This window comes from Ambystoma mexicanum, chromosome 6p (genome assembly GCF_040938575.1).
Source record: "Ambystoma mexicanum isolate Mex_15411 chromosome 6p, UKY_AmexF1_1, whole genome shotgun sequence".
Classification (NCBI taxonomy): domain Eukaryota; kingdom Metazoa; phylum Chordata; class Amphibia; order Caudata; family Ambystomatidae; genus Ambystoma; species Ambystoma mexicanum.
In genome coordinates this window covers 1,009,272,985-1,009,288,494 of record NC_090935.1, presented here as the reverse complement: position 1 = coordinate 1,009,288,494, position 15,510 = coordinate 1,009,272,985, and the positions used below count along the sequence as shown (strand labels likewise).

The 15,510-nt window shown below is 41.1% G+C and overlaps 1 protein-coding gene across 1 annotated transcript in view; it reads left to right on the top strand.

The window, feature by feature from the left end:
- The window catches only part of FBN2 (fibrillin 2), a 1,178,594-nt gene that overhangs the window by 1,076,159 nt on the left and 86,925 nt on the right, over nucleotides 1-15,510 (top strand). Inside the window, exons 51-53 of the mRNA XM_069625622.1 lie at nucleotides 3,369-3,434; nucleotides 7,543-7,668; nucleotides 11,148-11,267. Of these exons, the coding sequence (XP_069481723.1) occupies nucleotides 3,369-3,434; nucleotides 7,543-7,668; nucleotides 11,148-11,267 (312 nt within the window). The remainder of the gene's footprint in view (nucleotides 1-3,368; nucleotides 3,435-7,542; nucleotides 7,669-11,147; nucleotides 11,268-15,510) is intronic.

Here is a 15,510-nt window from a genome sequence, read left to right as displayed (position 1 = left end):
TGATTCCAAGGGATTTGGTACATGGTGTGACAGTGGGAAAAAAATCTCCGAGGCCATGGAACAGAGTCAGGCTTGTATCAGGGGTGGGTGTTCATTCTGAGGGAGAATACAAATATATTTTTGCATAGTTTATGTATAGCCGTCCATGTATGAATGAGTGAGAGACACGTTGTTAAGCACTGGATGGATAACTGTCTCACAGACCTTTCAGATAGGGGGTATGCTCTTGGCACATTTCCACATACAGCATTGCAATTCATGGGGCAGTATAGGGCCCTTGAGGACTCCACGGGTAAAGGGGTAGGGCAGGGACAAGATGACGCCATTTGGAGTAACTGATTTTGATAGGCTAAGAAGTTGTAGGACCAGTCCAGGACCTTATCCCCTATGTCCGTTAGACATGAGGACAGAGAGCAGGACCTGGGTATCAACAGCATCAGGTGCTCTTGAGTGGTCCACCAAGATTAGTAGAAACAATCAACTTCATGTAAATTGTTTAGGACAACATAGACAATATGGATTGTGGTGTGTTCCTTGCTTTAGGTGATATGTCAAAAAACAGTGACAGCTGGCAATCGTATTTAATTCAGCCACATGGATTGTGTGGGCAGTGGAATTGATATGTGGGTTCATCTGTTTGATAGTTTGTGGTTAATAAGATATTTTGGCCATTGGAATTAAATGGTCAGATAAGATGTGCACGTAGACTTCAGAAAGATAGATTAAGTCATGACATAGTTCTTTACCTATGGACCCAAATCTACAAGTCCCCTAATTATGCTTAGTTTTGAATGTTTTCCTTAGTCTATGGCCATTATAGAGGCCTCTTCATTCCCCAAATCTGTCAAGATCAAAGCAGATTCATTAGACAATTAGATGTACCAAAATATCAATACTGCAGGACTTTATTAACCAGCATTTTAGCGTACTCTTCTCTCTTTCTCTAAGGTAAAAACAATTGAATTAAGAGGCCCTTCATTGCCACATCTCTATATTTCTTACGGCACAGCTATATATCTATCATACAGATATCAACAAAAAATATAACACCATGATATTATATTTTATATGGAGTTCTGGTGATGTGAGAGAGGTCTGAAATGTTCTGGTTGAACATTGGGAGAATGGCTCTCGCACGCATGCAATGGTATATCTGGGTAGCTAATGCTAATAAGAGTAAGAGCATTTGCAGCAGATTGTTCATATTAGAAGGCAGCCTTTGTTTTAAAACCCATCGCATTTTAAAAGGACTTGACTTAAGATGGACATTTACTCTTGGAATTGGATGAACATGAAGAAGCAGGTTATTATTACTAGGAAACCTTGTTACACAGGGCCGTAGGTTAAACCTTTCTGAGGGCCACAATTTTCAACATCAGCTGGCTTGTATGAGTTGTATACAGTCTAAAGATGATATGACAACTTTATTTGAGAGAAAGTCTGAAATTCTTTTGGGGCATTAGTAAATCATTATATGGTTTTTTCCAGCTCTATTCAAAACATTTCCTGAACAAGAAATTGGAGGAAATGTGGAGAAAGGGCCTGCACCTGTCATTGAAAGTACACCTCTCTACTAGTGTTCAGTTACATCAATACACTGCTATGCTTTAGGTGGATTGCATGCTGACAATCTGGGCAACCGGTCTGGAAAATTGTCAGCTTAATGCCCAAGATGCTCAGGCACGTCAGCAGAACTGACTCATGTGTTAACCGATAACCCCCTACATTTCCAACCTTCTCGCGGGAGATTACTAACATTGTATTGAATATTCTCACTCATACTTGGAGATTACTGTTCAGATTTTTAGGATCTTTTTTTTTTCCTTTTTTGGAAAGGAGATGTACAACTGCAATTAATATTGGCTTTTTTAGTTGCAAGGCTCCTGATTCCCAGCAGGGCAAAATACCTCAATATTCTGTTTGTGAACCAAGGATACCAGGAACTCGTAGTCAGAAATGTGCTTCATAAGGCACTTTGGCTGTTAATAGATTCTGAGCGGTTATAGGTTAAAGGTGCGAATGAAAAGTTTCGAATTACAAAAGGTTCGAAACAAAAGGACCGAAAACAAAAGGTTCGAAAAAATGTTATTTTTGTTTGTACTATTTTTTTGGGGGGGGCTGGTGGGGGGGTCTCCCAACCCCTGTTTTTGTGGTAAAAACCACTTTTTTTACCTATACGGAAACCCAAAAATAAATATATAATTTTTAAAAAATCAAACCTTTTGTTTTCGGTCGTATGTACCCGAACCTATTGCATTCAAACCTTTTGTAATCGCACCTTTAACCGGACACCATTCCGAGCTATATTCTGTCAGTTAACGAGAGTTATTTCCAAAGGATCCCCTTGCTGAGAATTGTATTTAGCTTACAGAATGTAAGGTTGGTGTTGGAGGGTCCATCATCAAGGTCATGTCCGTCCCTCTATCTATCACTAATTGATGGCTGCCATTCCCCATGATTTTTGCTGCAATGCAACTATTGGGGCATAGGATTCATCTGGTGAATAGATGTGAATGATGTATTAGTAGCGCTATTGTAACGTTGGCAGATTGGACAAAGGTCAGTCGTACAGTGTGCGAGTAGAATTAGCATTGGAGCGTATCTGTTTGCTGTTGTGTTAATATTACAAAAAAGGGCTTTGGCGTTTACAACTTTATTTCCAGATAAGCTTCGAAATAACTAGGCATGTGGGATTGGAGAAAGGTAGATCAAGTCATGGCATGGTTCATACATTGCAGTCTTTTCATGGTGTTTCTGCAAAAGAAATATTCCCAAAGAAAAATGATTCGAAGTACTGCCTCATTTGCTATTTTAAGAACCATTTTGACATGAATCTGGACCCCGGAGGAAAATTGCCCTAACTATGCTGAGTTCTGAAGGCCTCTTCTGTTCTATGGAGCCCTCCTGTTCACTGGCTGATAATTCCCCCGTCTTGCTCCCATCGGCAAGGGACAACGTGAAGGATTTTGTCTGAAAATCCTGAAAAACAATCTCTTTCCCAGGAGCCAGTGGGAGACAAGGGCAAGCCAGACCTGCTCCCATACAGGGCCTGAAAGCCAACCACCCCCTGTCATGGGGTAAAGCCAAGAGGCCAGCAAAGCCAAGTGCCGGCCATCCCAGTCACGTGCTCCAGACCTCTCTGATACTTGTGAGAGAAAAGAGTGTGTGCTGCCAATATGGCGCCATTTGATGCTACCCATAATCCCCCCTTCCAGACATGATAGCCAAGCTGTGGCTTTTTCTTTAAGTTTTATGTTTAGTTTGCACACCCTTTCCTGCTACTAATTCATGAAACTAGCACATAATGAGTTAACTCATGCGTAAGTGCTTAAATAAAATCTGACTTCCTGTTTTTTTTTCATCCACAGTTGCTTTTCAGGATATATGTCCCTATGATCATGGAACGATCCCTGGTATGGGTGACTCACGTGAAGGTATGTTTTAAAGTATTAATTGCACCTAGAACAGTCACAGGCAGTTTTAAGGCAGACATCTGTACTGACCCGTGTAAAATGGCCGCAGTGATAAAGAACCCACACCTGAGCCCTCTCACTTGGCATTTGAGCTTTGGAAGAAAGTAAGTGGGATCCCAGAAACAGCAGGTCTTTCTTTATTTCAAACATGGAGCATGTTTAGGGCCAGTGGTCGAAGTGCACGAAAGGAAGTAGTGCAACTATGTTCCCTACTGGCCGGCCCCACTCATTCCGACTCACCCGATCGCAGCGCCCCCTCCCACACAAAATACAAGCACTCAAACAAATGTGCCTGCTGTTTGAGGGACAATTCTATGCAGTGCATTGAAAGTGCAAGTTTCAACTTCTTCATACACTTTTATTTTAAAACAAAAACCATTCTGGAACGGGCTCTTTTTAAAATACAAGTATAGGAATAGTAAAACTTAACAAAAAATGTAGAGGAGCACCGCTCCCAACCTCTCCCATCCACTTCAACCACTGTTTAGGACGCAGGAGTACTTTTCATCATGTTTTCCTATTTAACCTTTGAAGTTGTGCAGACATCTGGTATAGATACCTCTGTTGGAACAACTGTTTCATAAAATTCAGACAGCAGCTTGGCAATGTAATGCCTTTACAATACAGAAAAGCATTAGCCCAACCAATACGCATATCAAAAGCACTGTATTTAATGTTTATTTAGAAATATGTATTGACCTTTTCGTAAGGCACAAGCATTTTTATAGTTTGGGAAACTCCTCCCACTGATGGTAGGTTTTAGTGACAATGATATGGGGTCTTCGAAGTGTCAATGTGTCATACTTATCTCACTGCAACTTCTTCCACTAAAGCCTCTCTTTTCTCTTTCCCTTCCTCTCTCATGCCTGCCATTACACATTCTCTGTCTCTGCGCTCCGTGTAAACCCCATCCCTCCCACCATTACAATGCATGGCTCTGTTCTCTCTTCACCTTCTCACTCCTTTCCTCTCATTCTCTAATCCTTCTCACCCTGTTTTTCTCTTTCATCTCTGATTTTGAGTCTGAGCTTCAATCTCACCCTGTCCCTCTCATTTGCTCAGATAAACACACAAAACTATTAAAAAACAGCCTACATAGTTTCCCATATAAAGTTGTGCATGTGTGTTCGCATATGTTTGGAAATGGGGGAAGATCCGGATGTGTCTCTATAAGATGCACACACTGACTAGTTGCAAAAACACAGTTCATCTGCACACAATCCAATACCATGCAACTCCTCAACCACCCCATGAGTACATTCGGCACACAAATGAGCAAATACTTCCCCAATACCTAACCATAACCCCATATCCACAAAAAATCGGAAATGCAAATTGTTAGCACAATTCGACTACAATTGCCCTCTACTTGACACACAGATCTAGTCTATCCCCCACACAAACTAAAATGTTGATATATGTTGTGAAAACATTGCCAAATCCTCCAACCACAAGGCTGTCAGGACCATACTGCACTGATGATCACTAATAAGGGTGAAACCAGGTATGTGTTTGTCCTTACAGCCTTCCAAAATATCTGTCTTGGGTTGATCAAGCTATGTATAAAATAGCACTGCCCTCTTAGACAAAGACAATTTCCTGGAAAAAAGGTTTGCATTGCTGTTGTGGCTCAGAACTGAAGGTGAACTTCCAGCGATGACTAATAGGGGTGCTGTGGGGGACTAGTGAAGGCCCGTGTGAAAAGGATGACACCATATTGACTTCTCTACATCTGAGTTAAAAAAAGAAAGTCTGACATGGAACAGGAGCACTCATCGGCCTTAGGGAACCTGTGTAGCAGGGTTTGAACATGTTGGTAGGTGTTGATTTGGAGTCTCTCTGATCATTACTGATCCCTGCTGTGATTTCATGTATATGCTCATGTGATGATTGTAGTCACTTCTCACACCCCCTACAGTCGAGGCCCCCATTCCTCTGCCTCGTAGGTAACCAGATCCCACTGGCCATCGACCATGGCCAGTAGCCACATCCTTCTGCTGTGTCCACTGTCCACGTGGCAGTAATCAAGCAAAAAGACTGTGGCCCCTGGCCCATCAAGGTGATTGTCCATGGCCTTCAGACATGGCCGGTGTCCTGGTGGCACCAATCTTTATGAATCACTGCTGTATGGCTGTTTCCCACGTTCCCCTGAATCTTAAGTAACCAGATCCATGGCCCATGATATACAGCCAGGACCCATAACAGGGCCCACTGGCCGTTGACTTCGGTACTGAGGCCCAAATCCTCTCACTATTGAATGATCAGATCTCACCAGCCATGACCACTGACCATTGGCACATTCTCTATTTTCCCTTCTATTAATGTCCACTGTAATTTCCTTTGGAATTTCCACTTTAACAAGCCATCTCTGTTGCCCCTTATTGCTGCACTATTTTTTCCCGTTAATCTTTTCTGTGATAATGCATTGTTTACCTATTACTGCGGTAATGCGAATACCCTTGACAATTCACAACTGTTCCTTATCCCCACTGCCACTTTACATATGCACACCTCCTCCTATCTAGTTACCCTCTCTGGCCCTCTCTCAAAACCATCTTGCATTCGCCGGTTCATGTGACGTATTTTTTTTAGCATGCTCATTTTGCAACGTTAGAGGAGGAATCCTGAGGGATTCCCTCTGTCAAACAGAAACATTCTGACATAAGCACGCTTCCCACTCAAACTCTTCAACTGTAAACACAGTCCTCATTCTCCCTCCCCAACTCTACTGTCATGTGAAACCCTCCCCTTTACTCTTTGCAAACCTTTTTTGGACCACTTTTCTTTTTCGGCTTTAACCGAGATTACAGGAGGAATCGATCAGATTGAGGAAAAAACAAATGGTGACTTTTCATTTCTGAAAATCCTCATTGCTGGCTGCGATGGACCATGGGAGATGTATACTCGTTTTTGGGACTGTGGGCCACCTCCTTCTTTGTTTTTTTCAAAATTACAGCACAGTTTTACCCCAAACAAAAGGCACATCTACAGTGCTTTGTGCTCAAGTTGTTTCTTATTTGGTACAAATCCACCCAGCAGTTTTTGTGCTACGTGTGTTCAATCCCAGCACCAATTTCTCTATTCGAAAATGAATGGGAGTTGGCTGAAACATTTTTTTGTTTTACTTATTACTATTGAACCATTTAACGAATCGTCCCCATAATTCCTATTTGAAATGCGTCCAGCGAGTCAAACGTTATTACTAAATGAAATTTGAGAAAAGACAATGCAAATAGGTTTTAGCTAAACTATACATGGTACCCTTATAATATTTAAATAATATATATGTATGTGTATATATATATATATATTTATATATATATATATACATATACATATGTGTGTGTGTGTGTGTGTGTGTGTGTGTGTGTGTGTGTGTGTGTGTGTGTGTGTGTGTGTGTGTGTGTGTGTGTGTGTGTGTGAATGATCCAGATACACATATAGCGAAAAATACTGAGAACATGGTTTTCTGTATTTTAGATAAAATCATACGTTTTTTAAACTGTATTTAGAATGGTATGCACATTGGTCACCATTCTGCTAAGCAGTCTGCCATGCGTTAATATTGTTGTAGCTCCTGCAGAGACCACCTCACATAGACAACACACACCTCTTATCCCTTCACATGGGACACTCAGAGGCAGGTTTAGCTTCTATACAACCACAAGACCCGGGGCTATAGCCCCCTCGGCCCCCCTCCTAGCAACGCCTGTGCTCGGAGGGATATAGCTCTGGACCAATCATAACTGATGACGTTTTCGTGTATTATGGAGACAGAAAAGCACAAAACACTGACAGAATTGTCCCTGAAGTGACCTACCAAATCAAGATAGGGGAGGTTGTTTACCTGCACTTAAGTTTATTTTTATATGCAGAACCGGAAAATGTATGGTTTTGATGTGCTGTTCTGTGACACATGTAACCAAGAGGGTTGCCCCAATCAGCATAATTCATGGTAAAACATGGCCTAAATTTGATTCACCTGCCATCTGTTTACACCAGAACACTATTTAAAAATATACTTTTAGAAGACTCTGAAGCATTTTTACTAAGTGATACTTTCTTGCAGATGTCAATGAGTGCCATGAGAGTCCAGGCATATGTGCAAATGGACATTGTATAAATACTGATGGATCCTTCCGATGTGAGTGCCCCATGGGGTACAACCTGGACTTTACTGGAGTCAACTGTGTGGGTATGTAATGGTCCCATATTACCTTCAATTGAGAGCTGAGATTGAATAGGTGGGTGGATTCATGTTATGATTAATTACTTCTTGCATTTGGATGTATTGCATGGTTGAATTGGTGGGATGGATTAAGAAAATGATTCACAAGTTACTGAAGTGGTGCTGACTAGTACAACAAGCTTGGCAAAAGGGTGGATGTGTAAGGTGTATGGTGAACAAGAGTAAGATGTTTTTGAATTAATAGTTCAATTAGATGGTTGAGTGTGTAGGTTGCTGATCAATTGATGGGGTTGGTTAGTACATGAGAATGTGCGCGTTCATGCACTGGCATAGCAGAATACCTGCAGCCCCCGCAGTATTAGGGGGCCCAGGTCATGGAGGGGCCTCCCAATGCAGATGGTCAGTCACACTGCTGGGGGCTACTGGGTCACTGCTTCACCAGTATCCCCACGACTCAATTGCACATATTTCATTTTGTTTTCATGTGTTTTTGGCCCATTTCTGAGGGACTTTGAGCGTGCTTCTGTGAAAAAGATGAAGCAGCCCAAATTTCCTTAAGAAACAGAACCAAAACACATATTAACCCACAATGATGTGGAGTTTGTCACCATGATCAAACACTTGCACTACACCTCTGATGCGGCTATGTGATCTTGAAGGTGTGTCAAATAAAAAGTAAGCAAAACAAAACATTTTTGTATGAGTTGTTTGCAATGTGTGCATGCAACATTATGCATGTGCATGCACATTGGTCTTTTTGTGTGATTGTCTGAATGATAAAGACAGATAGAGAGAAATCTATATGTGTGCCTGAATGTGTATGGTCGGTGACACACCATATTTACAGTGACATGCTTTTTTCAAAGCCAGTTAAGTGCTGTATTTGGTATTTCTGGGGTATTTTGTGGCCCTACAGTGATAATTACTGGTATAGATTGTGGCCACAGATTCATGAAAGTGATTCACAATGACCTTTACTGGAATAGACCGTAGCTGCAGATTCATGAAAGTGATTTACAGTGACTGTACTGCCATAAAGGATGATACAGCTTCATGGAAATGATTGACAGCGACCATACTGGCATATAATGTGGCACACACAAAGTTAGATTGTGGTCCCAGCTTCATGAAAGTAATTTACAGTGAACATAGTGACCATAGCGGCATAGAATGTGTTTGTAGCTTCATGAACGTGATTTACAGTGACCATTACTGACATTAACGGTGGCAGTAGTTTTATGAAAATGAACTACAGTGACCATGCTAGCATTGATATTTGCCTCAGCTTCATGAACATGATTTACAGTGACCATATTGGCATAGAGTAACACTGCAGCTTCATAACAGTGATTGACAGTGAATTTTACTGTAATAGATTATGGGCACAGTTTCCTTAAAGTGACTTACAATGACAATGCTGGCATATGTTATGGACACTGGCATTATGGAAATGTAAATGCTTTTGTCTGCTGTTGGTGATATTACATTTACTGAATGTCTTCATATCACCTACAAATCAAATTCTATGGCTTTATATCCCATTTTCCTCAAATATTGTGTTGTAAAATGGACCATTTCAAAGCATTATTTTAAAACAGTTTTCAGGGGAGAACCCCCCAACAGCCCTTAATTACGGGATCGTTTACAATGCTAATAACCACTCCTGCTCCCCCTGGCACTGAAAGCTGCTTCTGCCCATGGCATGCACATAGTTCATTTCCTGGCCATGCACAATGGTGGCTAATATGTTTGAGCACAAGGTGTCCTCTTGGCTAGGCCAAAGATGTTTGGTTTGATTTAAAAACACCCACATCTTTCACTCAGTGTGGTGCACCCTTACGGCAACATTATCATCATGTGCATCATCATGTGCATTGTGCATGCATGGTGGCCTAGGCCGGCCGGAGTCTGGCGTGGCTGGCACTTCTTCGAGAAGCTTGAGAAGGCCCACAGAATGGCTTGCAGGGAGGCCCCCACATATTGTATTACGACACTGAGTATGTGAGAATCCATTTTGGTAGAATAGGATTCATTAATGTGCAATATTGTGTGTCTGGGAATATTACAATGTGTGATCATGACATTTATATGTGGTACCTTTGATTTCGTAGTTGTAATGAGGGTTGCATGACTATATAGTTGAGTGCTTAGAATTCTAAGCACTAAAGGCATTTAGGGCTCATGCATGGCGGGTTTGGTGGTAAGAGCGTAGGATTGAATGCATTTGCTTTTTGTGTTTGTGTTAATTATATGAATGGATGGAGTAGGATGCAGGTTTGAAGGATTAGATTGGAGGATGGATTAGACATTGTTTGATTTGTCAGCAGCAAATTTGGCACTGTAATAGATCCATAGTCAGTGAATATTTTGGGAGAGGAATTCAGGTGTTTTGCTTCGAGAACAGTGAAGTGACAAGTGAATGGGTAAACACTTGGGTAAGCCAATAAAATAAGTGAACATGTTATAGAATATTGGAATGCTAGGTCGCATCGCAAAGTGACAAATTACTAGATTAGTCATGCACAGTAGCTTTACTAATGCATCCATGGCTGTATGATTAATACTTCATGAATATGAAGCCACAGTTTGGTAACGGGCAACTAATTATTGGGTAATATACAAACCACTAAAGTCTCTGAGGTCATACTGTACATAATGTGTGGTTCACTACTGTTATAGACTCCCAGTTGGTTGTGCCTGCTACACACTGTTGTGATCCCATATAAATTAATTTCACTGTGTATCATGTATTGCTCCTCTGAATACCACACAATTCGGGTCACCGGTGCTTTTGACCAATGGCATAAATACAAGATATTGAAAGAGGATCATTGATGGTCTCAACAGTTTGCGCAAAAGGTTTAAGCCAATTATGATTGCCACTTTAACACTGGAAACTCACTCATTGCTTATATAATGACCCCAGAGCCAGTAGTGATGTGTGTCACACAGTAATTAATCATTAGTCGTTCATTATTAATCTGTTGCCAAACTTGCATAATTGCGGCCAATTTCTACAAAGTGTACCAGCAATTAATGGAAAGATGAGTGGTGTGCTACCTGAGTTTGGAGATGGCTAGGAAGGTTTGGAGTGATTGAAAAGGTGAAATGTAGGAATGGTTTGGCGGCATGAGACGTTACAGGGGATTATTGTACTTCTTTAGGTACAGAGTGTTGTTTTAGTGGGACAGAAGAGCTGGTGGGATGAACAGGTGTATATGATGTTTGGGATGGACGGATAGATGGATGGTTGGATGGATGGATCGAGTGATCGATCGATTGGTGGGTGATCAAGATGTATGGATGGCATGGGTGTTCATTTGGGATAGATTATTTCTTGCACAAGTGGATGGTAAGAATAAAGGTGCACCTGGATCGGTTTTTAAGATGGACTTGACGGTGTCGGTTAGGAATGAATTGGTTTGATCAAATATTTTAATATTATTAAATGACTGAATCTTCTTCAATTCACTTCATGTCTCTAGATACGGATGAGTGTTCCGTTGGTGAGATATGTGGAAACGGCACCTGCACAAATGTCATTGGAGCATTTGAATGTAACTGCTATGAAGGCTTCGAACCAGGTCCAATGATGAACTGTGAAGGTAGGTTACCTTTGTCTGCTATGCTTTGTTCTTGTCTCATTCCCCTTTTTTCCTATTTTCATCATTTAATGCTATATCTTCTTGTGATTTGTGCATTGGTCACTGTTTTCTATGTATACTCCCTGGTCAATATCCTTTCAGTAGTAGGGAATTTAACTGGATGTTTGCTTTTAGAATTTGAGGTGTTACCCTGGTGAAGGGAAAATGTCATTTATTTTTTTCTTTTTGAAGTCAATTAAAGTAGTCTTGTCCCCAGCAGGAGAACACTCATGAGTTGTTTTAATGGGATAGTGGTATGGAAATCGAAGTTAATGACGACCTGTTAGCTCCATCCATAGCCATCTATAGTCCTTCAGAGTCCATTGCCATCGCGCATCCTGAGGTAACAACTAGGCAGCACCTGATACTGGAAAACCACACATTAACCTTTCGTGTGATAGCAACATAACATCAAGACTTATAGAAGTGTGTGCTTTTATTTTTATTTTTTTCAAACTTTGTTGAGTTACTAATGAAGTTGCTGGAGGAACCCGACACAAACCATTGCCTGTATTTGTGGATGTTCTTTTGGTAAATGTACTCTTGTGCATTATGTGAAGTGAGGCAATGTTTCAACCAGTTAATGAGGAGAGTACTGGTTTTGCAACTTGTTAAGGTAATATGAAAAAACAGGGCACACGTGATGTACATACTAATGCAATGTAATGTAGTCCCTGCACTACAGTGTCTGCATGGATTCTCGATGTTATCCAATCACAGCATCAAACTGCGCACAACTCTTCTCCTCTCCCTGTGCCACTCCGCCACAGACCAGGCATTGGGTTATGGAGAGTGTCCACCACCGACACTTAAATATGTACCATTTTAGACCATCCGAGGCCCAATTCAGCCAGAGTCCCTTGCATCCCTAGTCCAGCTACTAGGCGAATCCCTTTTATCCGTACAGGCTCACTACAACCCTGCATCATAAGTCTGGCATGCACAGGCACACGTGACCATGCCATGACCTGGCATTATTCGGCTGGCAGGTACACAGCTGCATGGCAAAGGGAGCTATGCATAGTTGTCATACTTTGAAAAAAATGACTGATCTACCCCACGTTATAGTCCCATTTGCTTGAAAGGGACATCCATTGGCAAGGTACAGCACAGACGCCTACCAAGCAGGATGTTCAAGTGCATTAGGAGAAGCCACCCAGGACTTTATTATCTAAGGTTCTGTTTGCATTCAGGATTTCTGGTGGATGTTTTAAAAAGAAAAAGACACAGAAGTGGGCAATGCAATGCAATTCATCTGCCACCTGGACCGCCACAACTGCAATATTGTTGTTTTGGCATCTGAATTTGATTTAGATTAACTGCCATTGCTTATTCCTGCCCTATGGAGGCTGGGCTTTGAAATGCAGGTTGTTGTACTCCAAAGTTAAAAAATTGTGACATCAACAGGAAACCAACAATACCACCGACCTTTGTAATTCCCACAGGTTGTTATTTTCCTACTGCTGCGCTGTAATAGTATAGCAGGAAAAATTCAAACTGGCAATAGGATAAAACTAGGATTTTCAGCAGTTTCAACCAGGTCTCTGTTTTCTTTTGGCAAAACTCTAGGAATTTGTCCCGAGGCACTAGTCAGTGCCACGGCATCAAACGATTGGAAATATTTAATTTAATTAGAATCCCACCTCTGCTTTGTCCAAACTTGAGGGAAGTTCAAGCGGTCGATTACTCATGCACTGATGACTTGAGACAATCCAACTTGGTGAGGAGAGATGTTGACCAAGTACCTAGGAGAGAAAGGTATATGGCATCATACAGGAATAAGCTAAGAGTACTTCAAGTCTCGAAAGTGAAACCATATCATTTTTTCAGTACACCCCAACACGTGATTACAAAGCATTCACAATGCCTGCAAATTTCTATAGTATTTCAACCACAATGAAAAACATTGTCTCAGTGTGAGACAAAACAAGCAGTGACATGTATAAGGAATGGATAAAAATAGATACCACCAATCTGAAAGCCTTAGTTCGGGGCACATGAAAATCGACGAGCACATAAATATCCTCATCTGCGGGGTCTATGAACACTTCTGCTATTTTCATCTCTACCGACACCAACATATCAAGCGAGTAGATCATGTAGCTTGACTTTTACAAAGTCAACAAACAGATGTACAGGCAGCACACCACTGGCCTTAAAGCACCCATGAATGTTTTATGACATCAATGACCAAATATACTGTAATTGCTGCATGAAACTCAGTGTGTGTATGGAGGACACTATTGAGTTAATTTAAATCAACTGCAAATTTGATGCTGTCATGATTGGATCATCCAAAAATACAACTTCCCCACAATGTCTATTAAATGTACCATGCAGCTCAACATATATATATATATTTATTTAAAAAAACAACCCGCTTTTGCAAGCCTAACAAGTAGATAGCTGGATTATACAAATGAATATGAACCCATAATCACTTTGACCCTGATCATTCCTTTGGCATGTATGCCGAGATGCATGTGGCTCTAGCCTCCAATATGTTACTTAGCTCCATGTCAAAGGGTTCCATGCGCCTGTCCCCCTTGAATTGCTTCACCTCTGCATGCCCCCGTAAACTACACTTTGCATGCTGGGGCAGATGCCAAATTGTTATCAATGGTTTCCCACCTTTAAAACCTGACAGGTTTGCACTCTGATCTCCTGTGACAACAAAGGCTGGCCATTAAAGTTAATTAAAAGGAGAGCGATAAGCCTGACTAGGATCACCCAAATACATTCAAAAGATATTGACTGAAAAAAGATTAGATAAATAACACATTTCTACTGCTACTTTAAGATAGTTTTATCAAATGTCAAATTTAAGTTGTATGATGATTAATAGATTGTATCGTCTTCAAAGCTTTACTCTGCTGAGACTACAAATATGTATAGTGTGGTGTGCCTTTTAACCTTCTTTTTGTGAATATGCTTATATCATTAGGCTGCTTGTCATTCTTTGGTGTGGTGTCATCCCAACACTGTGAACACAGACAAATGTATTCATTAATATGGGACAGAATTATAAAGCTTTCTGGCTGGAGTCACAAAGATAACCAGAGACCTAGCTGGGTGGATGGGGGTACAGTATGATTTGTAAGGATTCTTGTGATAACTGGGCGTTGATTGACACGTAGATAGCTGCACTGAGGGGTGTATCAGTGACAGTTACCTTACATGGCCTATGTCTTAACGATAAGACCAAGCTCCTGCTCCTAGGGGCACAGCCCAGCCTTAACAAACTTAGTAATCAATATTCATCATTTAACATTGATGGTAATGACATTAAAGTGGCGAAGGAGGTAATAACCCTTGGCTTTTTCCTCGACACAGCCTTAAACTATCGTAAGCAAGTCAACGCCACAGCCTCAACAACAGCATACTCTTGCAAGCTGATCCATGCCTGCAAACCTTACTTATCTACAAACAGCTGCCTTACCCTAGTGAGAGCCCTAATTCTCTCGAAATTGGACTACTGCAATGCGCTATAGCCAGGTGCTAGCAAATATACCACCAACAAACTGCAAATATTACATAATAACCCACTTAGAACTGCGCTAAGTATCCCAAGAAGATAACACATTTCTGAGGCCAGAACGAAGAACAATTGGCTCTCAGTTAAGGATAGGATACAGTTTAAAACTGTATCCATCACTCATAAATGTTTAACTAACTCTGCTCCAAAATACTTAATGGAGAAAATTGTCAGAAATACCTCTACACACCCTATGCGGGCTCTCAACTCTTTCTGTCTGAAAGTCCCTAGATCAAATCTGAAAAAAGCAGGGGGTAGCAGCTTTCCTGTTATGGCTGCCGAGCTCTGGAACTCCCTGCCTACCTCTCTTAGAGGCGTCAAATCCTTCTGTAGTTTCAGGAAACATACTACAAACTGGCTCATTGATAAGGATTCATAACGATTTTTAGGATGCGACAATCTGGTCCCGCCAAACGTATATACTGTCTGTATTTATGTAGGTTGCCTGTGTATTAACCTTTTATGTCTTATGTAGAATGTTTGTGTATGTCATTGTGTAAATTACTGCAACATCCGTCTGTAATTTTTCCCATGATGTACCCTACCCCATATGTAACTTGTGTAATTACTTGCATAATGCGCCCAGATACCTCTGGGTTGGGAGCGCTATATAAATAAACAAACAAACAAACTATATGGTGCAGGGGGGCCCAAAGGGCTTTGTTACTT